This window comes from Cyrtonyx montezumae, unplaced genomic scaffold, assembly GCF_038088225.1.
Source record: "Cyrtonyx montezumae isolate F1298 unplaced genomic scaffold, pur_monq_1.0 scaffold_8, whole genome shotgun sequence".
In the NCBI taxonomy this organism is placed as follows: Eukaryota; Metazoa; Chordata; class Aves; order Galliformes; family Odontophoridae; genus Cyrtonyx; species Cyrtonyx montezumae.
In genome coordinates, this window is record NW_027072089.1 from 60,352,289 (window position 1) to 60,378,725 (window position 26,437).

General features: G+C 40.1%; 1 protein-coding gene across 1 annotated transcript; it reads left to right on the plus strand.

Annotated features, from left to right (window-relative positions):
* Nucleotides 1–30: 30 nt before the first annotated feature.
* CLPTM1L (CLPTM1 like) lies at nt 31–24,498 on the plus strand. The gene is made up of 17 exons (XM_065753584.1): nt 31–212; nt 383–483; nt 2,724–2,913; nt 4,116–4,258; nt 5,283–5,361; nt 8,351–8,468; nt 10,367–10,461; nt 11,840–11,924; nt 13,183–13,286; nt 14,214–14,279; nt 15,787–15,837; nt 16,511–16,593; nt 17,827–17,861; nt 18,132–18,187; nt 18,271–18,315; nt 21,269–21,384; nt 22,846–24,498. The coding sequence occupies exons 1-17, from the start codon at nt 48–50 to the stop codon at nt 22,928–22,930; spliced, it is 1,617 nt and encodes a 538-aa protein (XP_065609656.1). The 5' UTR covers nt 31–47; the 3' UTR covers nt 22,931–24,498.
* Nucleotides 24,499–26,437: the final 1,939 nt, after the last annotated feature.

Here is a 26,437-nt window from a genome sequence, read left to right on the forward strand (position 1 = left end):
CGGCGGCGGCGGCGGCGGGGCTGGGGCTGGGGCTGGCCGTGGGCGCGATGCTGAGCCGCAGCTCGTTCACCGCTCTGGCGGTGGGAGTGTTCGCCGTGTACGTGGCTCACACGTGCTGGGTCATGTACGGCATCGTCTACACGCGGCCTTGCCCTGAGGGCGGGTCGGCCGCCTGCGTCTGGCCCTACCTGGCGCGGCGGCCCAAGCTGCAGGTGAGCGGCGGGGCCGGGCTGGGCCCGGGCGCTGAGGTGGCGGGGCCGAGCGGGAGGTGAGGCTACGAACAGTGCGCTTGCGTTACTACGGATCTCCGCTCCGAGCGTGCCGACGGGCGAGCTTAGCGCTTCTGTTCCGTGATTCCCCTTTGCTGTGTCCTCCGTTGCAGTTGAGCGTCTATACCACCACGCGGTCCAACATCGGTGCGGAGAGTAATATCGATCTGGTTTTGAACGTGGAGGATTTCGACATCGAGTCCAAATTTGAAAGGTACGTCCGAGAAGTGTGACCTGTTGTTTTCTTTTTGCGGTTTGTGGGCTAAATAACAGTCACGTGAATCCAAATGCATACAAAATAAGTAGGTCGACTGTTCGTGACAGTGTTGTTGGAGGAATAGAATTATTCTTTCATTCTTTAGTTTTGGATTGAAGCTATTCTTGCACGGTCTTCTTTGTCTGCACTTGTATTTATAAAATGCTAACTATAGAGGCAGTGATCAAGGAAGGAAGATGTGAATTGGACATCAGCTTTGAAGCTGAGGACAAGGTGTTGTTATAGGTTCATAAAAAAAAGTATTTAAAAGTATGTACTTTTTCCTTAATTAAAAGTTCCTAAAATATTTTGTGAATGACAGCGCAGTGCCTGCCATGCTGGACTTGGTGAGTTCATGTAGCACCAGTAAGAAGGCTCTTGGACTTTTTACATTCATTATAGAATGGCTTGGGCTGGAAGAGGCCTCAAAGACCATCTAGTTCCAGCCCCGTGCTATGGGCAGGGCTGTCCCCCCGAGCTCAACTGCCCAGGGCCCTATCCAGCCTGGCCTTAAACTGCTCCAGGGATGGGGTGCCCACAGATTCTCTGGGCAGCTGTGATAGCACCTCACTGCCCTTGGTGAAAAATTTCCCTCTGGAATCTTACCTAAATCTCCCCTGCTTTAGTTTAAAACCATTGTTCCTTGTTCTGTTGCTATCTGCCCATGTAAAAAATTGATTTCCTTCCGGCATATAAGCTTCCTATAAGTATTGGATGGCCAACAGCACATCTCCCCTGAGCCTTCTCCAGGCAAAACAGCCTCAGCTCTCTCAGCCCAAGAGGTGCTGCAGCCCATTGGTCGTCTTAGTGGCCCTCCTCTGGATCCACTCCAGAAGCTCCACAGTGAACAGTCACCTCATGGTTGCAAGAAAGAAATCCCCTCTGAGCAAAGCTGCAAATACAGAAGTGCTTGCTTCTCTCGTGTATATTTTACAGACCTTGAACTCTGTACAGAATTGTCTGCAGTAGTTTTTCAGATCCCACTCTAAATACCTTGCTAGTTGTGCTGGATCATTAAAACATTGGTTAATTTATGTCACTGTACTGTTGTCTGCTACATACACAGTTTTGCAGTAGCATACTTTGCTTATGATAATAACAATGGCTTTCCATAGTGAAAATCCAAAGTCAGCGTGCCTGGGAATGTTTGAGGCCATCCTCTAATAACATATGCAGGTCTAGCAGCTACATGATTTCTTTTCTTAACAGCTGTGGCTTCAGATGGAACCTGGAAGTCATTCAGTGTTACCTTTCCTTGTGCTGTAACAACATGCTTGTATTTAACTGTTTCAGTGCTAACGATCATAGAAGTAAAACTTTTCTGGTGCTTTAGGGTTTCAAGATCTTTTGAAGGGATGTTACCGCTGAGATCTTAACCTTAGACAAATTTCTGAGTGTGCTCTTTAATTATAAAGAGGTGCTTATAATGGCTCAAACTGCCTTTATGCTTTACGTTTGCTGCCTCAATTTTGTCGTTTGAAGCAGTTGTTTTTCACTCTCTTCACACAGATCTATCCCAGCTCTTCCTCGTTCAGCCTTTTTAATAATAAAAAAAGGTGAACTTCTGTGATTTGGGTAACATTAATCTTAATATTCTCTGTCAGATTTTAAAATCAGGCTGTTTAACCAACATGGTCTTGCTCTGCCACTGAAAGTATCCAGAGGGGAAAAAAAACCAAACTGGTAAGGATGCTTTCTTAGCAAATGCAATGAGAGTGAATTCATGGCTTGAGGCTCTACAGAGTTCTGTGTTCAGCACGTTATAGCTGAGAAGGTAAAGTGCTTGGCTTTGATTTTTATTTTTTTCCCTTATTCTTTTTTATCGTGCATACAATCTCTGAACGTACTCAGCACCTGGAAGGTTATTCTCTCCAAGTCCTAGCATAATTTGTACAGTGCACCATTATTGGCAGGGGGAAATGTCAGAACTGATGATGCATTCCCGTTGTCTCGTTTAAGGAAGGATATGCTGAACAAAGATTAAAGTATCTTAATAGCAAAACGTGGTAATGCAGATGCTGTGATAACATTGGAGTGTGTGTATTGATCCCACCCAGCCATGGCTCTTTAGGGCATTTTAATGAGGGGTGCATTTTCTTGCTTACTTTCAGAACATCGTAAGATCTTCAGTGATCCCTATCTGTAACAGCTTCATATTTCAACGTGTCATCTCATAATGTCCTTATTTTGTATTTTAGGACAGTGAATGTCTCTGTACCAAAGAAAACTCGAAATAATGGCACATTATATGCATATATCTTTCTTCATCATGCAGGCATTTTGCCTTGGCATGATGGTAAGCAGGTGCATATAGTAAGCCCTCTGACCACGTACATGGTCCCTAAACCAGAAGAGATTAATTTGCTCACTGGAGAGTCAACCACACAGGTAGGTGGATTTTCCACCTGTAGGAGGACAAGTGGGGAAAGAAAATGCATTTCTTTTGTAGACGCTTGTAGTGTTAGCATCTGCTGTGCTTGCATCTGTAGAGTAATGGGGATATTTAAAGACAAAAACAAAACAAAGGCAACCCCCCCCCTTTCTTCTCAGTTGTCAGCTCATACACTGAAAGCAGGCCTTTTAGCCAGCAAATACAGAGCCCACTGTTACACTGGTTGATATTAAAGCATTTCCCTAATTAATGTTGATTACTTTTTAAGGGTTCATTGCTTTTGGTAGAAATAGTGTATTGTTCTGTAACAGAGTTATGCTGTTTTGGATAGTGAATCAGATTCGTGTGAAGTAATGTGCTTTGCTTTTGCAAAAAAGATACAAACTAAACTTTGACATTGGTGAGTGACCAAAATGTAGTGCTTCTTTTCCTATAGAATGTTCTTACTTTCTGTTTCATTTCAAGAGAATAGTAATATCTCTTTGCAAATACTATCTTACAATTATTCGTCAGATGGAAAAAAATAAGAATATTTAATGAAGTACTTATGATGCTGTACCTCGTACTCAAGAGGAGTTAGAGAATCCTTTGGAATCTGAAATATAGATGTAGCTGTCAGTGCTGTTTCTAAACCCTGTTAGAATAAAATTGAAAAGGAATTGAAGCTAGAGTGCAGCATTAAAAAGTCACATTAGATGATATTCATCCCAGGAAAAGCAAGTAGAATACCTTGGACATCTGAAAGCTCAAGTCTTCGTCTGATTCAGCACAGCTTTACACAGTATTTGGAGGCTCAGAAGTTCAATCCAAGTAGTCCCATCTCTTTACTCCCCAAAATGAGTACAGTTGATCATCCTTTTGTCTGTTTGGAAGTCATATCCAAGTGCTGTACTATCTTCATGTTTGAGTGTTTTCAACGCATGCAGATGCCTAAGGCATTAAAATACATTGGAGGAATATTCACTGTTAATGAACTGGGCCATGTGAATGAGCACTGAAGTTGTTCAAATTACAGTGGGCCTTTACATTTGTGCTACCATATTTGAGCAAAATACTTGTTCTGGTTAAATTCAAGTTTCTTAACATCTCTTTTGTGATACAGCTTATGATTCCATAGTTGTCTGTGATTTAGGATATTATCCTTTCAGAATTCTGTGTGGTTAAGTAGTAAGTGTGTATGTTTATTGTATTTTTAAAGCACATTGAAGCGGAAAAACAGACCAGTGCTCTAGATGAGCCTGTCTCTCACTGGAGATCAAGGTTAACCTTAAATGTCATGGTGGAAGATTTTGTGTTTGATGGATCATCCCTCCCTGCTGATGTTCACCGTTACATGAAAATGTAAGTTAACCACTTAATTTTGATAGAGTTGTTAATAAAAATGTAAAAATTCTTTTCTGCAAAAGTCATCTTTTAGTATTTTTTTACTTAAATTCGAGCTTAAGAGACAAGAATGGACACACTTTAATACCTGTGCTTCAGTAGTGATTAAGATACTACATGCTTCAAAACCTTATTGGAAATATCTTGATCCTGGGCAGTTAAGAGTTTAAAATATCTTTTTGTATGGGGGATACCATGGTAACACACAACGGGACTACAAAGATACAGGTAAAATGCTGCATCAGGCTTCGTGCCCTTTTGTTCTCAAATCATACTTCCAGTCCCTAAAGCAGCTGACTCTTGACCTTGACAGTTATCCTTTGCGTGCAGGTTATCTTAAACAGCGAGTGCTTAAGTAGCACAGCTGTTCTCCTATATCCCATCTTTTTTTCCCTCTCTCTGGCTTGCTTTATTTTACTTGGTCAGTGTTTTGTTGTACATTGTCTTTTTAGTATTTTCCTCAAAAAAAAAAAAAGTCAGCTTTTAGGCAGGCAGTAGCTTCTGTTTGCAGCTTGCTTAAATTGCTTCCAGTATTAAGCGAATAAATAGAGCTGTGTTGGCTGGTGCTGTCCTATGTCAATGCCTTTTTCTACAAGTATCCTCTTAAATCCAGAAGGAGTTGTTAGCAGAGTCTGGGAAATTTAAGACAAACTTAAATTTCCACCACCCTTGTTGGTGCGACAGCTTCAGTATCATCACAGCTGATTTCATTTGCCTTTCATTCTTTTTTGCTTACTGTTTCTACTAAAACGTAAAAATAAACTGAAAAGAACAATATGAAATGCATGCTACTCTTACAGGCATCTCTCAAGGGGAGACTCTAGGCTAGCAGTTGCTTCTTGGTGTGTGCTAGAGAGTGATGTACTTGGAAAGGTGGTGGGAAATACCTGTATGTGTAGATCTGAAAGTGCTGATTGAGTGCTAACTTTGAATAAAAGAGTTTTTTAGATCACTATAGTCATAAAATGTTTAAACATCCTAGGATTCAGTTGGGGAAGACAGTGCATTACCTTCCAATATTATTTATTGATCAGCTAAGCAACAGAGTGAAAGATTTAATGGTGAGTAACAGAATGCCTTTGATTACATTTAATAATTTTAATAGTAATCTTAAATATTGTTCTAATTCTAAAATTTTCTTCACAGGCTTACTGTAATGAAAATCTGTTTTAAAGTTACTAAAGGATTCTACCAATGCCGGTTGATTAACTTAATGGTCAGCCATAGGGTCTGAATGTGGGTTTTGAAACTCCCTGCCCTTGCAGAAACATTGCCAAGCACTCTTCCAGGAGTTCTGCCAAAAGATGGTTGTGTTCCGTTGTTTCTGCCTTATGGATAAGGAGGAAACTACAGCATCAGCTGTGGTGGGAGCAGTCACGTTTGAGCAGTCTGACTCCCTAAACTGGTCAATGAAGTTGTGTCAGTGTCCCAGTGCTGCTTCTGTTATCTTCTGGGAAAATAAGCATACTGAATGTTGGTGGTACCAGAGTGTGGAGACCAGCTATCACCTATTAAATGACAGTGTCTGTATTCTGCATCTTCTAAGCAGGAGTCCTGGTAGATGTAAACTTTCTGTAGGCCTTGTAGATTGTCTTTCCAAATCGTAAACTTTAGCTTAGGCAAAGAATTTTTCTCCTGGATCTTGGGAGAATGTTATTTAAGGATGCCTGTTGCAAGATTGCTTGAGAAACTCCTGAGCATTTCAGTTACAAACCTTGGTAGCAGGTAGGTCTGGCCAATATTTCTTTAGTTACGCTTGTAATGTCTTAATCAGCAGTCACTGTCCTTTGTATTGAGTTTCTTAACACAGCTCGCTGCTAAGTTTGGTATGTTCCAACTGGTTGTGTACTCTGCTTACAAATAACCTGACCATTTTCATGTGTTAATAGCATTACAGAATTGCAGAATCATAGGGGTTGGAAGGGACCTCTAGAGATCATCAAGTCCAACTCCCTGCCAAAGCAGGTTCCCTACACCAGCATTCCTACAGTTGTCACATACATTGGTCAGTGCAATTGTAATGTGCTGCCGTAAAGTGATTGGAGATCTTGAGAAGTGCTGCAAAGACTGATCTGTTAAAACAAGCAAATTTCCTCTTCAACGCTGGCTTCTGTAATTTCTCAGTCAGTTGTGGGCCAAACTGCTGACAAACCCTACAAAAAGTCTGGCTATGTAGTATGCACACCTTGAGTTAACAAGGGGTATGTGAAGAAGAGCAAAGAATGAAGGAGGCGTATGTGTGGAGTGAGGTCAGCATTTCATTGTATCACTTCAGGTGCTGGGTGCAGTTGTATGAAACTTATGGAGTGTCCAAAGGAGGTCTGCAAAGATGCTGAAGGATCTAAAGGCAGGAGGTATTAAGAGTGGCAGAGGTCGCTTGCTCTCAATCCAGAGAAGAGGAGACTAAGAGGAGGCCTGATGGTGGGCCTATAGCTTCTTCAGGAGGGGAGCAGTAGGGCAGGTGCTGATCTCCTTGGTGACAGTGACAGGACCAAAGGAGTGACATGTAACTGCATTAGAGGAGGGTCAGGTTGGGTGTTAAGAAAAGGTTATTCTCTGGAGAGTGGTGAGGCACTGGAAGAGGCTCCCCAGTGCTGTGGTCACAGCTCCAAGCTGGTGAAATTCAAGGAGCATTTATCCAGTGCTCTCAGACATAGGATTTGGTCTTTGGGTGGTCCTGTATGGAGTTAGGAGCTGGTTGGACTTGATCCTTGTGGGTCCCTTCCAGCTAAGGATATTCTATAGTTCTGTGAGCACAGGGCTCTCAATTAGTGAACAGATTAAAATTCAAACTGCTGATCTTGTTTGCTCTGTTCATCCACTGTTTTTTAGTACTGATTGAGTGCTACAAGTAATAGGTGATATTTTGAGGCCTTACTTCAGTAACTGATTATACTGCATAGGTTTGGAAACTTTAGTTTTCATAGGCCAAACAAGCATCATACCTCAGCTAAGTTGAATCAGCACTTGTAGACTTCTAGTTGTTCGGTAAGAAAGACTTCATCCTACTGATCTTTTGTTTACTTTGATTATGCCTCTATGCCTGAGGTGAGCACTGAGTCACCCTCAGGAGCACAGGTGAAGGCAATGCACTGTGTGACCAGAAGGGGTGGAGTCTGCCTCCACCTCTCCCAGACCCCAATTTAAGGGCTGACCACCACTGAGGAAGGATCTCTTGTTGGTGATCCCTCCTGTGTGGAGTTCCAGGTGAGCCTCAACCTTTGGAGAAAGGTGAGCCCTTCCTAATTTATTGGATGTCTTCATACCATCTGGATAAACTGTCCAAAAATATACAAAAATATATATCTTCATTTTACTGTTTGGGTACTGTTCAGTCAGAGCCTTCACCCTACACACCATTCATATGGAGAAATACCTATAGTAATTTAATACTTTTTTCAACTTAAGGATGCCCTAGATAACTCTCCTAGTTAAAATGCAGGTAAGACAGGAGAATTAAACTAAACTTATTTGCGGCACCCTATCTGCCATCCTTTACAGGCAGAGTATCTTACCTAGCTTTAGCTGTGTTGTTTTCACCTTTCTGAGCAGGCAGCAGCATCTTGCTTTGCCACCATTGTTTTGTTATGAGTTGTTATAACCATTTATGTCAGAAACATCCTCAGTTTAGTAAAGATCTGGCTATGTCTTTCAGAATATGATTTTTGTGTGTATGCATCTTCTAGCTTAGCATAATCTTCTCATGCATTCATAGAAGAAGTATCAGAATGGTGAATTACTTTAAGGACACTGTTCTCACTCCCAGAACAGCAGAGGGTACTTCATGTAAACTTCAAGGGCTTTTGTATACAGGAACAGTGAGGTTGCTGTAAGAACTTGAAAGCAAACTGATCATTTTGCATGTCTTGGGGGGAAAAAGCAAAAACAAACCACTCTCAAAGATTTCAAGCCTTTAAGACGTCAGACTTAAAGTTGTGTGATTAAATCATAATGTGATGTAATAATTCTTCAGTTTCAAAAGTGTGAGTGAAAGTGGTTGTTGCAGTTTTCCTTCTGTTGAAAAGAAGCCATTTCTATTCTGAAATACAGGTGATAAATCGTTCAACGACAGAGCTACCTCTTACAGTGTCATATGACAAAATATCTCTTGGAAAACTCCGATTCTGGATTCACATGCAGGATGCTGTGTACTCCCTCCAGCAGTTTGGTATGTTTTCATCTTTAATGACTCTAGCTAAAAACTGCACAAACAAAAAGTCTTTCCTCCAAGTACAAAGGAGGCGGTGTTTTCTGGTTAGCTGGTAAAAAGGCTTAATGCTTTAAATCTTATATTGCTTTATGTAATAAGGGAAGGTGGAAACAAAATGTTGGTGCGATAGGAATCGAGGACAGAAGTGAAATTTTCAATTTTATTTAGACAGTTCAATTGTGAAAGCATAAATGGCCACAATTGAGAGCATTTTGGTCACGCTATTCTTCTGTTATCCACAGAGTGGAAAAGCTAGGTAAGTTAAAATATAAGCTAAATGGAGCTAGTCACTCTAACCGTATATACCCATGGCAAAACGCAGGCAAGCATAGCAAAAAGACTTTGGGATTGAGCTGAGAGTCTGGAAAAAATTGTGGTTCTGACCAAACTACTACTGCTACTTCAGAACTGACTTGCCTCTCACTTTTCCTCAGGTAAAGTACTTCAGTTATGAATTAGTAAGGTAATATAGATCAACTGAGAAGTGAAAGCCAACCATGATTTAGAGGCTTGAACTTTAGCATGCTCTGTATTTAATTCCTACTTTGTATAGACTGTACAGAAGTCTAAATGTAAGACAAGCTCCTTGGCTTGTGAGGATCTAACATTGCAGTTTTGAGTAGCCAGTTGCTAGGTCACAATAGCCATCTCACTTTGAAGTGAGGCAGAATGGCACTTATTTGCAAATAATTTGATAATCTGTGTTATGAGAGCTGCTGACAATGCTCAGTTTTCTCTGAGAAGTTTAGACTTCAATCATGGGGACTGAGACTGCTACATCGAGAAAGGTATCTTTACGCTGACTGAAAAAGTTCGAAGGATTGCTATAGCTGTCACTTGGAAAATGCAGTCCTTCATTCTGGGCAGCTGTGTTTATCACGGGCAGCTCTCTTTGAATTAATGGTTGTCCAGTATTTAAAGAAGTAAAAAGCATTCCTCCTTTTCTGATTTCATGAGACAGTGGGGAATACATTCTTGGCTTACAGCTTGTGATTTTTGGAGGATTTTTATCAAGGAGAAGCTTCCAAGTTAATTCTGCAGGGGCCATCAAAAGATTTGATGCCTAATCCTTTCTCCCGGGTTTTTAATGCTATGTATGTGAAGTTTCTCACTGACCTTTGTTCATAGGTTCATAGATACATTAGGTTGGAAAGGACCTACAAGATCATCTAGTCCAACCATCCTCCTATCACCATCCCTACTCACTAAGCTACTAAATCAAATCCCTTAGCACATCATCTAAACGCTTCTTGAGCAGCGCTAGGGATGGTGCCTCAACCACCTCCCTAGGCAGGCCATTCCAGTGCCTGACCACTCTTTCAGAGAAAAAATGTTTCCTCAGGTCTAATCTAAATCTTCCCCAGCGCAACTTGTGGCCATTCCCTCTCGTCCTGTCATTATTTATCAGGGAGAAGAGGCCCACCCCCTCCTCACCACAGTGTTGTTGTCTTGCACAGTGTACTATTTTCCTCTTTTTTTATTTTTATTTTTACTGTGGAGCTCACTTTTCCTGTTTAGGATGGACAAGTTCCGGGCAAAGTTGAATAATCTTTATTCTTCCTCCTTGCACCAGAATGACCTCCTGTGTCTTGCCATTTGTGTCTTAGCTGTTCAGCTAGGCTTTGTAGTTGTGCAACATGGTAAAGTTGCATCTGTCTGCTTTTAACTGATGGGCTCTGTTTTAGGCTAGTCTAATAACTAGCCAAAAAATATGTGGATTTAGGTTTTACCAATAAAGCTGCCATCTTGTTTTGGGTTTACATTTCGTTACCAAAATACATGAAGGTGAAATAAAGATTCCTTTCAGATGAGACAAGCATAACAGCAGTTAACTGTCTACTGCTTCTTTCTCTTAGGATTTTCAGAAAAGGATGCAGATGAAGTAAAAGGAATTTTCGTCGATACTAACCTGTACTTTCTGGCTTTGACATTCTTTGTAGCAGCGTTCCATGTAAGTGGAATAACTTTGGATTTCAGGTATTACAGAATATAAGGGAAAAGAAAGGGGGGAGGTGTTTGCACTTCAGCTCTTTTATTTACTGAGAACTGTTCTTGGAATCAGTAACTATGTGCTCAGTGTTGTAGTAGGCATGGACAAAAGGCATCATGATGTGATGCAATAGGACTCGTCCAGGCCTACTACAACAGTTAAGTAGTAATCTTGACTGAAATATAAAACGTTTAAATTCGTTACCACTTTTTTTAGTTGGAGTTCAACTAGAGATCCAAGAGTTAACTGCCTGTCAACAGTGGTTCAAGCTTTCTGCTGAGTCAAGTTATCACAAGGCTATTGCTGCAGTAGTATAGCTGCAGCACTAATGGTACCAATAAGGTATTATATGGACTCAAACCAACAGAGTTTGAATCTTTGGCTTCTAACCCCTGCAGAAATTTATGTCAGCTTTGAAAGATATGTTACCGTAAATTGCAGGGCTTGTAGTTCTAGGCATAGTTATTCAGTTCAGTACTGGGTGTGACTTGGTTTAAATATAAATCTTTGTTTCAGTGAACAGTGTTTTTAGATGTCATAGTTCTACTTTGAGTGTCTTTGATGTCTACAGTTCCATGCAATACAGTTTCTGTCTTCTGGGAGAGAGAACTTGTTGAGCATGTTATGTTTCTTTTATACTTGCGTTACATGAAATTAATTGGATTTGAAAGCCATATACGACAATACGACTCTTCTGTTTTTCATTCTGTTTATCAGACAGTAAGATGTCAGTGGGCTGGGATTTGTTTTTCTGACTTTTTTTTTCTTTTGTGTACTGTAAGAATTTATTGCATCTGTGCTTCTTAAAAAATAAGACAGTGAATGTGTACAGAACAGACTGAAAAAATGTACAGAGTAAAGATACTAAAAACACTGAAAAAAACATTAATTACTTATAAATTTAATGCTAAAATGTCCCTGAAGTTTCAAGCTGAAATACAGAGAAAACCTAACCTGCAGTATTGTAGGATTTTTTTTAAACGTTTGGTGCTATCCAAGTCTAAACTATCAGTCCAGTACAAAGTGCTTATCTAATTTAGTGTTGCTTTCCCTGGTCTGTTAAAGAGCTGAACAATTCCTGCAGGTATTTACTTCTTTGTCCTCTGCATGGCCACTAAATTCCTTTGTAAGATGCAGTGCTGTGCAGCATTTGAGTAGAAGCAGTACCTACAGTTCCTCCTATCATTTCACACTGCTATCGGAGCCTGGGCTTTTAAAACAGTTTTCAGCTTTTATTTGCTCTAATTTTTAGTTCTTTAGTGGATTTTTAACAGTTCAGTTGGCAGTGTTTAATTAGTGCCCGTGTTAAGAAAATGAGCGTTGTTCTTGCTGTTTGCAGCTTCTCTTTGACTTCCTTGCATTTAAAAATGACATCAGTTTTTGGAAGAAAAAGAGGAGCATGATTGGGATGTCTACAAAAGCAGGTATGGCTCGGCATGCAAAGTGGTGTGTGTGTTGTATAACGTGATATATACTGTGTGCTTTTATTCTTACTTGAAATTGAAACTTTGTAGTTTCATCCAAGATGGCAAAACTAGTTTCTTTTGTGCATAAGAAAGTAGTGAGCAGGCCAGTTCTAACTTTGTTAGCACAGTGTGGGGGTTGAACTGAGTAGGATGTTGGAAGGGTGAGAGGAACAGTGGTCTGACATCATGTCAAGCCTTCCCAGAGACAGATGAAGGTACCAGGCAGCCACATTCACTTGAGATTTTGCGCTCCCCAGCCTTGTGTGTGGCATTGATACTGTTTTTCTAATAGATTGTCCATTGTGATTATAAACGGGAATGAAAAGCCTGAAGGCACCTGACCTCTGAGGTGTAATGTGTAATTACCCTAATGGTGAGAACATGTGAGCAATATCAATGCCAGGAAAAAGTAAGGCAGAATTTATAGTACGTGTGGTAGATGCAGACAAAAATGTCCATAAAAATCCAAAATGACAGAAAATTTTCAATTCGAGTTTTAATTGCCAGTTAAATAGTTGAGTAAAGTCTAACTTGAAAGACGTGAGTGACAAAGGGTTTTCCAGTGTACTGTTAAATACCAGTCCTTATTCTCCAGTAACTGATGGTTTTGTTCTCCCTTTAGCAAACCTTAGTTACATTTCTGCCTGTATCTTTCTTGTCCTAAGGGAAGAGTGTCAGGCAGTTACTCTGAAGTGGCACAGTGTAATTGATGTCTCAGTGTGTTGTAACTCTTCCCTTTTTCTGTCCCTGCTTAGGCTAATCAGAGAATTGCTTGATAGAAGTTGAGAAGCCTTCAGGATTTAGAAAACCTGAAAAATTAATCTAAAATGTAGTTCTTAAGATTTGCAAGCTTGAAAGGAGTTGTATGAGGTTCAAGAACTGTCATTACCTCACAGCCTTGCAGCTTTCAGGAGCTTAGTTCGTAATAGTACTAATATACAGTGTTGAATTGCTGGTTTTCCTTCTATCTTGTGTGATAAAGATTTCATTTAAAAGTTTTTTTCCTTAGTTGTCTTTTTATTCTGTCTGCCTGTGTCTATGCATCACAAATGTGATGTATAGATGTTTGATCTGTCAAGGTGTATACAAGTTCATGTTTTGAGGTTCATGCTTAAACTGCTTAGAACAGAGTTACAGTAAATGGGCCAGCAGTCTTCCATCCTCTCGAGTGCTCACCTAAATATTAATAAGCCTTCTGTTTTTTTTTTCCATCTAGTGCTTTGGCGGTGCTTTAGTACTGTAGTAATATTTCTTTTCCTTTTGGATGAACAAACGAGTTTACTGGTACTGATCCCAGCAGGCATTGGTGCTGTGATTGAGGTGAGTTGGTAAAGCTCTAGAACCAAGTAGTGGCATTCTCAGCAGTGTCCATCACCTGTGCCTGGAATCTTCCAGGATTGCTTAGCAGAGTATTTCATAGCTTGTTGTAGGAAAGTGTTGCTGAAGTAGTTACCAAAGAGACACTGCTGTGTCCCTTTATCAAGTATCTAAACTTGGGAGTATTGGTGTTTTCTGGGATGTGTCAGCTGATATTGTGGAAACCAAGCGTAGAGCTGTGCCGAGGCCCCATCCTGTCCCATCACTGATGGCTTCCCACCAGGCAGTGGGCTGCAGGTGCTCTTAAGGAGCTCACTGAGGTGCAGTGAAGCACAAAGTTGGCCCTATCGGGAAGGAAAGATCTCTCTACCTAGTGTTGTTTGCAGATCTAACCGTTTCTCCATATTTAAAAATAAATCTGGGACTCCTGTGTGGAATTTTTGACTACATAACTGTTGTAGTTGCAGACACAAATGCAAAGTCACCAGGTGATCCTTAAAACTTAGTGTATAAGACTTAATTAAGCTTCTGTGAAGACTTTGAACAGCGGTGCTATGTAAAAACTTGCTTAATAGGGGTTTGCTGGAGGATGCTTTAAAATCCTGCCTTGAGATGCACGCTGGTGCTGAGCAGCTGATTCCACAGAGGCACTGCAGTCTAGATGTCCTGAAAGGACTCTGTTATTTCATTTACAGTACCTCAACTGATATGGGGACCTAATAGTGCAGTTTCTCATCGCTGTACTTGTCAAGGCACACAGCATTTGGTTTGTATCAACACGCAGGCAGTGTGCTGAAATCAGATTATTGCTGCTTTATGCAGTGGGTGCTTAAAATAGGTATTCTAGGATCTTGATTCTGATTATCTGAATCTTGCATAAATTCCCTTGGGTAAACCCTTACGTACACATTTTGTTTTTGTTAATCACAGCTCTGGAAAGTAAAGAAGGCTTTGAAAATGACAATTAAGTGGCAAGGCATACAACCCAAAATTCAGGTACAGTAGACACTTCTGTGGTTTACATTCTTGAGCTTTCTGCCTCCTTAATGGTATCTGCAGGGTACTGTGACACATGACTTTCAATCATGTGAAGATCTCTTATGGATAACTGAATGAAGCGGCAGAATAAATCGGTTCAAATGTAAGAACTTCTTTGATTAATTTGGTGGAAGCAGCAGCAATTTGTATATATTATGATGTGAGAAGCCTCAGAATTCCCCTCAGTGCTGTTGAACCGTAAGCAGGTGAACTGTGCTCTTGCCTGCTGTGTTGGCAAGACCCTTAACTGGCATTTTGAAGTAAACTAAGGAACTGAATTTTTCATGAAGCTGTAGGCGTAACTTCCCTATTGCAGAACTAATGGAAGCTGTGGCTGCTGTAGGAACAGGACAAGTGTTTTACAAGTCCTCTGGGTAAGAACTTTAAGTCTGGAGACTGCAGGACTTGTGGTGTCAGCAAGGGTTAAAATAAATGCAGGTATAGTTCCATTTTTTTGACATGAATGTAGTCTCTTTCAAAGTTCTAATTGGCTCCTGGTATTCCAGGAAAAGATTCCTTTGATTAAAGGACAGCCTGCATTTAAATAGCTCCTTTTGTTGGCAGGAGAAACTATTCTCTAATCTTAGGCGTCTATTTTTTTAAGAACTGGGTGGGCTTTTGTTCTGTTGGAAGACTGTAGCTTTGCTCCTTTAAAAATGTTTGAAGAAATGTGTTAGCTTTAATAAGACATCGATGTTTTTATAAGACTGCAGGAACACAGCTGGCTGAATTGGCTACCAATCTTGTTAATATTATTTCAGTCTGTAAGCAGAAATGGGTTAGTACTCATACTGGCATTTAAAAGCATCTACATGCTGAAAACAACAACTTGTTCATCAACCAGTTCATCATACATTTTTCTTTTAAAATGTCAGTGTTTGCAAAGTAGTTCCACTTTGGAAGTTGTCTTGTCACTTGCTGAATGTTGATCTTTTGCCTAAAGGCAGCTGAACAGTATTTTCAACAGTGGCATTGTTGGACCATTTGTTATTCTGGTGAAAATGCTGCTTTAAAAATACTACTAATTATAGAAGAATTTAACCTTTAACCTTGAGAAAATTATTAGTGAGCCAGTTGGTGAACATTGAATTGGAGGTGATCCATACCTGATGTCTTCGGACGTGAAATGGTTATTGTTTTTAATAAATGCTCCCTCTAACTGCCAGACTGTTTGTCACGTGGCTCTGCTTTGCTTTGTGAGCTGTTTCAGCCATATTTCCTGAGCAAAGAAGTCCTGGATGTGTAAAACGTGAAGGAAAACACGAAACCTTTTGGCTGTGCTGCTGCTATGTGTAGCAGACTGAACAGGGCATTTGTATGACTGTTGCACAGAAGAACTGATAAGGTCTTTGAACTGTTACCTTGCTGCCTGTACAAGCAAATTAGTTTGCATTTTCAATCTCTAGAGAGTTGACCCTTCCCCCCCCCAGTTTTATCTTGATGGTACATTTTATGTTTATTGCAGTTCGGTGCATCCAATGATTCTGAAAAGAAAACTGAGGAATACGATACCCAGGTAAGAGGGAGTCCTTGACTTCTGATCTATAAAGGTCTACATATATGGTCTGCTCTTTCGCTCTTATTGCTGCAAGTGTGTGTTCCATCCCCTCATGCTTGTTAAGGAGATCATCATCATACAAAAGATCAGATGGTGAAGATTCATTCTGATCATTTATGAAGTAGCAAGGGAGTTCTTTGTTAGCTGAATTTTGTTTGAAGAAACTGGGATCTGTACTCAGGATGTCAAACTAAATGACACAAGTTAAAAAACTTTGCCTACCAATTAATATGTCTGCACCAATAACACAAAGCATCTTTCCAGAAACTTGTCCTGTAAAGCTCATCAGGTCTCAGATAAATCTCATCAGATTTGAGGAACACCATCTGCTTTCTGTACTGGAAAGATTTAGAAGTTATGACGTTAATCTATGAATCAGATGCTGTTAGCTACTCTTAAACGACTTCATACTGTATCCTGCAGCTTTTGTGCTGAGATTTTTGATAGTCTCAACCAAGCACTGGAATTTTCAGGATCTCTTGAACTGAAGCATTCTAGAAATAATAGTAGATGGTTAGAAATAGGAAAAGATGTTCAGGAAAAAGATGTCAAGGCTGTCTTCCAGATGATGCCATGAAGAGTCTGCTGTATATAAAATGTGAACTGACAAATTATTTTCCTTGTCCTTTAGGCTATGAAATACCTGTCGTATTTACTCTATCCACTGTGTATCGGAGGTGCAGCTTACTCCTTGCTGAATGTCAAATACAAAAGGTACTATAAATCTATAAAGGATCTTATAAAAGGTTGAAACATCGCCCATTCTTTTCTGTGTGAATTATTTGGAGATGATGGGATACAGAGATCACTTAGTTCTGTTTGTGCCACTTAGAAGCTAGGAACTGTAGATGTGCATGGAGCGTAATACAGATGAGTAGATAGCCATGAGACTTTGCTCTAGGAAAAAAGTCTTCAAACACAAGCTTGGTGTTGGCTGTGCAGGCTATTTTCGTAGTCTGTAGGCCCAGAAGGGGAGTGGGGGGAGCGAGAAAAACCTTAAAATAATGTGAGAAAAATCTTCTGTGCTGTCTGTACATGCTGTAACACTTGTACCAAAAGTTGAGGCTGTTTCTTTGCTATTAGAACAACAGCTTCTTCAAAGCGTTCTTGTCTCACGAGTTAATAAATATACGGCATTTAAAATGTCTGGTTCTTATGCAAAACTCTTTATTTCACTGCTGCAAAGTGGTATATTCTGAGTTATAAGGTGTAACCCAGGTGTTCTGAGTTGTAAGTTGAGGTAAAGCAAGTTGCAGAATCTTGATCACTGCTAAATCTCTACGTGAGGAAACGTGATGTTTTAAGTAATGCAATCTGATCATTGCAAGTATTAGCTGCTCTGGCCACAGCAGACAGAACAGCTCTCTCTCTGCTGTCTACTGTTGCAAGCAGAAGTATGGAATTTGTACCGTTGAATCATCTGTAACGTTACTAATGTTGGAGCTCCACTGAACATCTGTGGGGAGGGGCTGTTAGATGTAAGGAGAGAAAAAGGTAGATTTCTTGTGTTTACTCCTTTTTCTCTTTAAGTGCTTGCTGCAGGGCTTTGCACTGAACAATGTTTGTCGCCTGTGATCTGTGAAGTCTTTGCAGTGCCTTAAGTGCCTCCTTAACACTGAGGATACAGTGTTAAAATAGTGACAGGGCTCAGTGCAGTATTGCCTGACCTCGGGTGAGGTGCTGAAGCCTCAGGCTGTTCTCAAATGGTATAAAAGCACTTACTAAAGCCCTCCAGAACTGTTGGATGTCAAGCATCAGCTTGACAGCAGCTTCTCTGGAGCCCTTCCGTTTGAAGGGGAGATGTGAGGCGTTTCATTTGTGTGTAAAGTAGTTCTCAACAGATGCACTTCTCAGATTTGTCAGAGTACTGCTGCGTAGAGGATGTATGGCAGGTATATATTTTAGGTTAAGGTGAGGAAGTAACTGGATTCCCTTGTTTGTTTGTAGCTGGTACTCCTGGCTCATTAACAGCTTTGTCAATGGTGAGTCCTTTCTTCTTTTTGTTATTCATACTTCTTCCACTGGAGGCAGAGACTCAAAAACAGAAAATGGCTGGTATCACCTGGATCAGTGTGATAGAGCACAACAGTAACTTGAACATAGGTTCACAAATTATCGCAGTGAGAAAGGAGAACCAAGCAAAACTGAAAGAAAAGGATTAAATGTAGCTTCTCATTAGAAAAATGTGCAAATTGTGAAAGAATACTTCTATTCTGCTTTTGTCTGTTAAGTTTTCTGTATTTTATCTTCAGGAGTGTATGCTTTTGGTTTCCTGTTTATGCTGCCCCAGCTGTTTGTAAATTACAAGGTGAGAGTGAAAGCAATAAAAGGCAAATGTTCTAGTGTCTTCTTCCAGGCTTTAATACAAATGAGACATTTTTTTCATTCTAGATGAAATCTGTTGCACACTTACCCTGGAAGGCTTTCACATACAAAGTAAGTAAAGCTCTAATTTTAAGAACGGTTCTGTCATTTTGAAAACGATTTTCTGAGAAAAACAACTAAGTATTATTTAGCTTAAGGCTGTGAGTGCTTTTCTTTTTGTTTCAAGAACTAAACTGCCTGTAAAACCAAATTTGTTTGCAGCTGTCCTGTAAGGGAAAAGATAACCATTTCTCATAATGACTTTCCTATAAAGAGAATCTCATCCAAATTTGGACGTGGGTAACGTTGCTTTTTTCTGCTGTCACCTGTCTTAGGTGTGTAAGAATGTTGGTCTTGCAATTGAATTGATGTTCAATTTAATACTTTGATAAAGCAAAAAAGGAAAGCTGCTCAAGATGCTCTGTCCGGTTCTGAAAAGATAATGTGTGATAAAAAGAAATGAAGTCTTAAAATGAAGTGCCTTTCATATTTTTCCATTCCTGTGAGCCTAGATCAACAGCCCAAATTTCTGGTGTTTTATATTTAAGGAATAATAAGCCATCTGGGAAAAACAGATTGGAGTATAGATAATAGCAACTAAGTAGCTTTCTGTGCAGAAATCAGTCCAAAAAATAAAAATTCACACCTAATTTTTCAAACCCAGAGTAGATAAATTAATGCCTTTAATGAAACAGAAAAAATGGTGTAGGGAAATAATTTCACAGTTTTGTGTTGGTGGTGGAATACAGGACCTGAAAAGAGATATCAGCAGTTAAAGGGCAGTAGGATGCAGGGACAGCATTAAAGAAGAAGGATCCATAGCAGAATTTTGCTGCTGAATAGCCTTGTCTTAGAGCATTTATATGGCTGCTGTTAAGAGAGGTCAGCAACTACTACAATGAAGCTTGAGTATATGTAGAAAAGAGTGTTTTCAGTTAGATTCATCTTCTTGGGCTATTTCCTAGCGGATATTTAAAGTTGCTTGCTCTCTTCTGTGTGTGATCCTGTTTGTTTTTTGGTGTTGTTTTTTTTTTCTTTCTTTGCCCCCCCCCCCCCCCCCCAGAATTAGCATTTTTTTCTTTAAAGTTCAATTTTATTTTTTTTTTTTTTTGCTACGGATGGCTGGCAAAAATCTTAAGTTTTTGCTTTCTGTAGCTTTACATTCATATCCTTTGTACTTTAATGAGGCATACCTTCAGATGAAATAATCTCAAAAGAAAACCAGCTAGACTAAGTACTATTATGTGAACTGCCTTAACATATTCAATTTCCATGATTTTTGAGGACTGTATAAATGCCCAAAGGAGGATGAAACCTTTAGCTTTTTCTTCCTTTCATCTTCACAGGATCACTCATTTGGGAGTTAACTTGGAAAGGCCTCATTTTCCAACTAGCCAAGTTTTTTTTTTCCATGACTGATCTTTGCACAGACTTGAGAAGCGTCATACGTATTCTTTGAGCACTTTGGATTGATGGATTAGTTTTGACTTGCCAGAAGGAGCTTTCCTGTTGGAACTAATAAGAACTTCTTCCTGTCCAACACCCCACTGTTCTTCTCATGCTTTGTCCCATAATACAAACAGTAGTTTAATTTTCAAGAGTAATTCTTTTTCTTCCCTTCTTATGGCATGGATTCATGCACAGTGAAGCCACAATAGCAACTTTCTAATAACAAAAGGAGAAGCCATTGTAAGGAGGTTGTTTGCTAACCCAGCAGTAAATGTTCTTTGCTGAATTGGTTTCCCAGATGTTTTTAGTGAGCTTATTGCACCGAGCACTAAAACTGGTACACTGTTAAGAAATGATTTCTAGTCTTCTCCATAGACTAGAAACAGATCCACAGGCGTTGCCTCACTCTTCTCTTCTTTTGCCTTCTGTGTTGAAATAATGTTATCTTTGCTTATTATCTTTGTTCAGAGCATCTCTGCGTTGCTTTCCCAGCAAATGTATTTAAATTTTATCACTGAGGAAAAAGTAATAAATATTTCATAATCGCTTCAGAAACTGAGCCTAGAGTATGTCTAGTTGAGCTGAAATGGTGTAGAAAATTGCATCTCGGATAAGGGATGGATGTTTGCTTCCAGGAAGGCACTGAAAATGTTTTAAAATATCCCCAGGGCTGCCAAGTTAATGCTCTTAAGAGCAATAAATGAGTAAGTTCTTAGAAAAGTTTCAATTTACCCACAGAAAATGAAAGTGAGCTATGACATTTTGTAAATCTTAAATCATTTGAGTAAAGAGTTTGAGTACATTTTTTTTGTCAGTGTCTTTTGAAAATTTTGCTGAAGTTGAATACACGTTTTTCTTCTTATACAGTGATACTTCCACTTACCTGAAACAGTAGCATGGAATGGTTTGGTTGGAAGGGACCTTTAAGATGGTGTAGTTCCAACACCTCCCTCTAGACCAGGCTGCTCAAAGCCCCATCCAGCCTGGCATTCATTCATTCACTCACCGGGCAACCTGTTCCAGTGTCTCACCACCCTCACAGCAAAGAATTTCTTCCTGATATCTAGTCTGAGCCTACCCTCTTCCAGTTTAAAGCCATTTCCCTAAAGCCCTCTGTTCATCTCTGTGGCCCTCCTCTGAACGTGCTCCAACAACTCCATGTCCTTCTTGTGTTGGGGACACAGAGCTGGATGCAGTACTCCAGGTGGGGTCACACAAGAGCAGAGTAGAGGGGCAACATCACATCCCTTGACCAGCTGGTCATGTTTCTCTTGATGCAACCCAGGATACATTTGGCCTTCTGGACTGCAAGAGCACACTGCCGGCTCATGCTGAGACCTATATCCTTTTTAATTTAACTATAGTTAAGTAAACAGTATGATTTTTTTTTAAAGCACTAAGTTTGCAGTAGTTTTTCAGCATCACCTTTAAATGTTGTTATAAATATGAAATGAAAAATGTGTAGCTCCTGAAGATCAATAGCAAGCTTGCTTCCTGTAGCTTTGTATGAACTTGTTGCTTCATTTTGTATGAATTTCTTTCTTCATAGCTAACTGAAGTGTTCTGTTATTTGTAGGCATTCAACACCTTTATTGATGATATATTTGCTTTTATTATCACTATGCCAACATCTCACCGGCTGGCATGCTTTCGCGATGATGTTGTGTTCCTGGTCTATCTCTACCAAAGATGGTATGCCTTTTTTTCAATATTCCTGAGAGTTTTTACAACACTTGACATTGGTACAATAACTACAAAGCAATCTGGGATAGACTGCAAGCAGAATTTTTGTATCATGTTAGTATTGAGAATGTCTTCGTAGCAGTGGTCATGTATCTATCAAGCAAACGGAAATATAACACGGGGGATCCTGAAAAGGAGATCTCAGTACAAATAGGAGGAGAAAAAGCATCTCTGTGTGACTGACAGTAGTCCTGGAGCTTTTTTAGCATGCTAACAGTAAGAAATTCTCACAGTACTCAGAATTCTTTTCTGAACTTAGCCCTTTCCCCCCAACTTCCCAAAACAGTCCACCTTTTGGTAGATAGTTACGCATTTGCATGTTGAAAAGAATTAAATTAACCTGAGAGATGAAGTCCTGAAGTAAGATAAGAAGAAATTCTTACGCTTCTGTTTGCAAACCTACTTGGGACATCTGAACTTGTAACCCTTGCAGAGGTGTAGAAACTAACTTCTGTACCTGGAGGCATGCTTCTCTAGTTGCTCTTCAGGATAGTAATGAATGTTATTTTTCGATAAGGAATTTCCCTGCTCTGTTTTTGTATTTATTTAGCTTCCAAACACAAGTTATCTGGTGTATTCTCATGTGAGTTGAGTACCTGGCATGTTTAATATTCATCGACTAAAATCACATGAAAAAGAAGACTATATGCAGTAGTCATTAAATTATTATAAGTTCATAGAATCCTGGAATGGTTTGGGTTGGATGGGACCCTTAAGATCATGCAGTTGCAGTCCCCTGCTATAGGCAGGGACATCTCTCTCTAGACCAGGCTGCTCACAGCCCCTTCCAGCCTGGCCTTCTATACTTCTGGCAGGGGGCATTCACAGCCTCTCTGGACAACCTGTTCCCTCATAGTAAAGAGTTTTTTCCAACTGTCCTGTCTAAGATAAATGACAGAAAGTGTATTTGTCCTTCCCAAGGACAAATACTTATCTGAAGAAACAGTAATTTTAAGCTAAGTTTGTGTTGTACCAGAGTGGTAAATGCAGACTTCAGTGTTAGGTTTATGTGATCACATGTAGGAGTAGTAAAATAGGTCTTTTTGCAAGGTGTTTTTTTTTTTTTCCTAGAAATTAAAAACTCAGCAACTTCTGAAGGAGCTAAGTCCTGGGTTCAAATTGGAGAAGTATCTTGGATTTCTTGAGAAATGTTCCCGCTAAGCTTTAAGGGGAGCTGCCATGTCTCTTAACAGGCCCAGTTATGAGACAGTTCATTTATTCATAGTATCTGGTGTTTCTGTAGCTCATCTTCAAGATTGTCATACTTTTAGGCCCAAAATGAAAACTGAAAATACGACAAAAAAGGAATTCTGTTTTAAAATGGAATAGTAGAGAACTGCGTAAATGCCCTTCAGGTAGCAGACCGATGACTTACAGGTAACAAGTTCTATTTTGTCTTTTCCCTGCCAGGCTTTATCCTGTGGATAAGAGCAGAGTGAATGAATATGGAGAATCCTACGAAGAAAAGCCAAAAAAAAAAGCTCATAGAGAATAATTAATGAAGATTCTGACCCCTGGACTTCTACTAATTACATGTATTATCTGGTCTTACGGAAGAAAAACTTATTAAATAAGAGTATTTTTAGAGCTTATGACAGAACTACATGGACTACACACCTTCTATATTGCCAAAAGTCTAGTTTTGATATCCTCCTATTTGAAGATCCTCTTTTGTCCTCACGAGGTCCACAGTCTGACAGATATCATTAAATAATCTTCCTGCATTTAAGCTCCTCTTCAGTGAAAACCTTAAGTGCATTGGGAGCGTTGTAATTAATATCCATGTCTGTATTTTTAAGGCAACTCAGTAAGTGGAAGTGTGGTGCCATGCCACTATGAAGTGAAAAAACAAACCAGTGTGTTACAGCAGAGTCAAGCATTACTGCCAAACTGGAGGCTGTCAAAAATAAAATGTGTAATTACTGGACTGTATGCTAACTACAAATCATTGCAGTTTGATGATGGGAATAACAGACATTTTGGAAGTTACAATTAAATTTATACGTGGACGTCAAAAGTTCAGAGCTGAAAGTCTGTTGGAAGTAAAGAATGAAACAGATGGTGGTGCTGAAATTCAGATTCTAGCCATGTTCTTAGCCCACAACATCACAGAGGGAATCAGCTGTCTAAAATGGAATGAAGATGTGAAACAACAAACAAGATTTCTTTCAGTGTGTCCAAGTTCATGTAAATCCTTCTGCATCGTTGACAAACCTTACTTCTTGTCATAGTGGGTATTTATGTAATGCAAATCAATGTTCTGTGCCAGGAAGGTCTCTTAAAACATCTCAATTCTTCATAATGTGGTACCTGAGTGACATGAAGGGCCAATTCCCTCATGTTTCAAATTTAATAATTCCTCGATCCTTCCCCTCTCTCTGCCACCCCCATTGTGTTTATATAATTAAGCAGATCATACAGGGGGAATGGCTTTGTTCAAATACAACAACAACCTGGTGAAGAGATAAGTATCTGACCTTCACAGAATCAAACCAAATTGAAGGGGTTGGAAGGGATCCCTAGAGATCGAGTCCAACTCCCCCTGCCAAAGCAGCTCCCTGCAGCAGGCTGTGCAGGTAGTTCAGACCATTTAAACAGAAAAGTCCAAAAGGCAGAGTTCTAGTTTGCAATTCTGCTTTTCCTTTGGCCAGTAAGTTTACCATAACCATTCTGATGCTTCTGTGTTAAATAGCACCTGTTTGTTCAAGACTGTTTAACTTCTGTTTGCCATCGATTGAAAATAATAGTTGAGCAACTTCAAAGAACGCAGATTGCAGTAGTCTTTGCCTACTTTATGAAGCAGATTTTATCCAGTTCTGATGCTGCAGAAGTGTTATAAATACTTGAGTTCCATAAAGATATGGAAATGCACGTCCGTTCTTCTGTCCCAGGCTACGGTCAGGCTTCTCCTGAAATCCTTAAACACTACTGGCAATGGAAAGGAGTCTTGAAGTGAATATTTACCTCACGTTTGCGTTAAGACCTCTTTACATTGTTAACTGGAAATGAGGAGGGTTGTAGACCTGTTGATGCTGGCATTAAATATCCGTAAGTCTATGCAAATCTGAGGTGGTGGTGGTTCTGTCTTGTATGTTTTGGATTTGTTTGGAAGAAGCTCTTTGTTCTTAAGCAAGTTCATCTGGGACTCCTCTTTCATAACACTAGTAAAACTGTGGGGGCACGAACGTCTTTCCTGATACAAATAATGCAAATGACACATTGCCTTTTTGGTGCCATTTCAGAGCAGTCAATATTTGATTCTTCTAAAGCAGCTTCTGAAAGCCCACAATTCCCTATTTGGCTATTTCTCGTGTTACAGCATTTATTTTTCTTGCATGCAGCTCTTGAAAAAATCACACCCACACCTTGACATACCATGAGTCTGTTGGTCTTTTGTCCTGCATTTCTGGTGCCAGTAACCTCATATTATTCCATACAGTACAGATAAAGAATATAGAATTAGAACATACACATTTAAAAATGCCCGACACTTTCCTGTTCAAGTCATTGTTTTATGCATTCCATTTCCAAATAAAAAAACCCTCGGCATATGGAGTACAGAGTTCTCTTTTGTTGCTGGTCCGTAGATGAAAACTTTCAGTAGCATAATTTTGGAAATGTTTGAACTTCTTTGTTGTTGACTTAAAACAAAAAGGGGCTTCTGTATGTTGTTAAGGCAGAAGAAAAACGACTCGCATAAAGTTCTGTTAAATGTATGGCAGCTCATGCTGAGTTATCAGGGTCTTGCCCATTGAAGAGTTGAGGGGCAACTTAATAACTTCCTCACGTACAGCATTCACTGTGCTAAGCCGTTAGCTCTCCACCTCACAGTCTTCATTAAGTTAGCAGCAGGTGTGGAAATCGAAAGATTAGTGATTTAGTTTTTTGCTTTTGAAGAGTTAATTGGGAATGTCGCGCTTCTGGAAGATGCTCTTGCACAGTAGCACTTAGTGCAAAATAATGCAGTAATGTAATGATAGATCTCTAAGGCACTCTCAGTTCTGGCATCTATACATCAATGCCAGGAGTATTAAGACATAATTCTGTGATTTGTTGGCTCTTAGACATCACGTCTTCCAGATCTTCTAGTAGAGGACAGATCTCATTACGCTGAATAAGTGAAACTAACATTGCCCAGTAATGCTGATCCTTCTTACATGACAGCTTACAGCTTCTCAGTCTCACAAGGCCTAGAATAATCCAGGCAGGAGAGGGGACCTTGGGAGGATACAGTACCAGGAGGACACAATATAGCACAGCATCTTGCCCTCTCTTAGGGGAATCATCAGCCTTCCCTGATGGTCCTCCATAAAATCATCTGAATGAACAGACCTAGGAGGATCTTCTTGCAAGATGCTTTGCGTGTAGCATGTGCCAGCTTCTCAGTTTCTGGCCTCTGATGTTGTTAGACAGCAGCTGCTTCTAGCAGTCTGTGCTGAGCAGCATAAAGCTGGGCAGGTATTCTGTTGCCATTGAATTATAGAATCTTTTGTGTTGGAAGGCACCTTCAAAAGGTCATCTGCCCATCTCCCTACAGCAGATCAGGCTGCTCAGAACCTTATCCAGCCAGACCTTGAACGTCTCCAGGGATGGGTATCCACCACCTCTTTGGGCAGCCTGTTCCAGAACATTACTACCCTTATCATAAAATAAAACTTCTTTCTTACATCCAGTCTAAATCTCCTGTTCTTCAGTTTGAAAACAATTCCCCTCGTCCTTGCACAACAGATCCTGCTACAGATTCTGGCCTTTCTTATTGATTCCCCTTTAGATACTGAGATGCTGCTCTCAAGTCTCCCCAAAGCCCTCTTCTCTCTGGGCTGAGCAGCCCCAACTCTCCCAGCCTGTCCTCATAGGGAAGGTCTTCCACCTCTCCAATCATTTTTGTGGCCCTTCTCTGGATGCACTCCAGTATGTCCACATCTCTCCTGTACTGACGACTCCACATCTGAATGCAGTACTCCAGGTGAGGCCTCACCAGTGCAGAGCAGAGGGGCAGAAT

Bases quoted from the DNA above. Each gene is read 5' to 3' on its own strand.
- CLPTM1L (XM_065753584.1), top strand. From the start codon at position 48: ATGCTGAGCCGCAGCTCGTTCACCGCTCTGGCGGTGGGAGTGTTCGCC. The intron at 15,838-16,510 runs GTAAGAGGGAGT...CTTGTCCTTTAG, and splicing joins CTGAGGAATACGATACCCAG to GCTATGAAATACCTGTCGTA. The intron at 17,862-18,131 runs GTGAGTCCTTTC...TTTTATCTTCAG, and splicing joins CATTAACAGCTTTGTCAATG to GAGTGTATGCTTTTGGTTTC.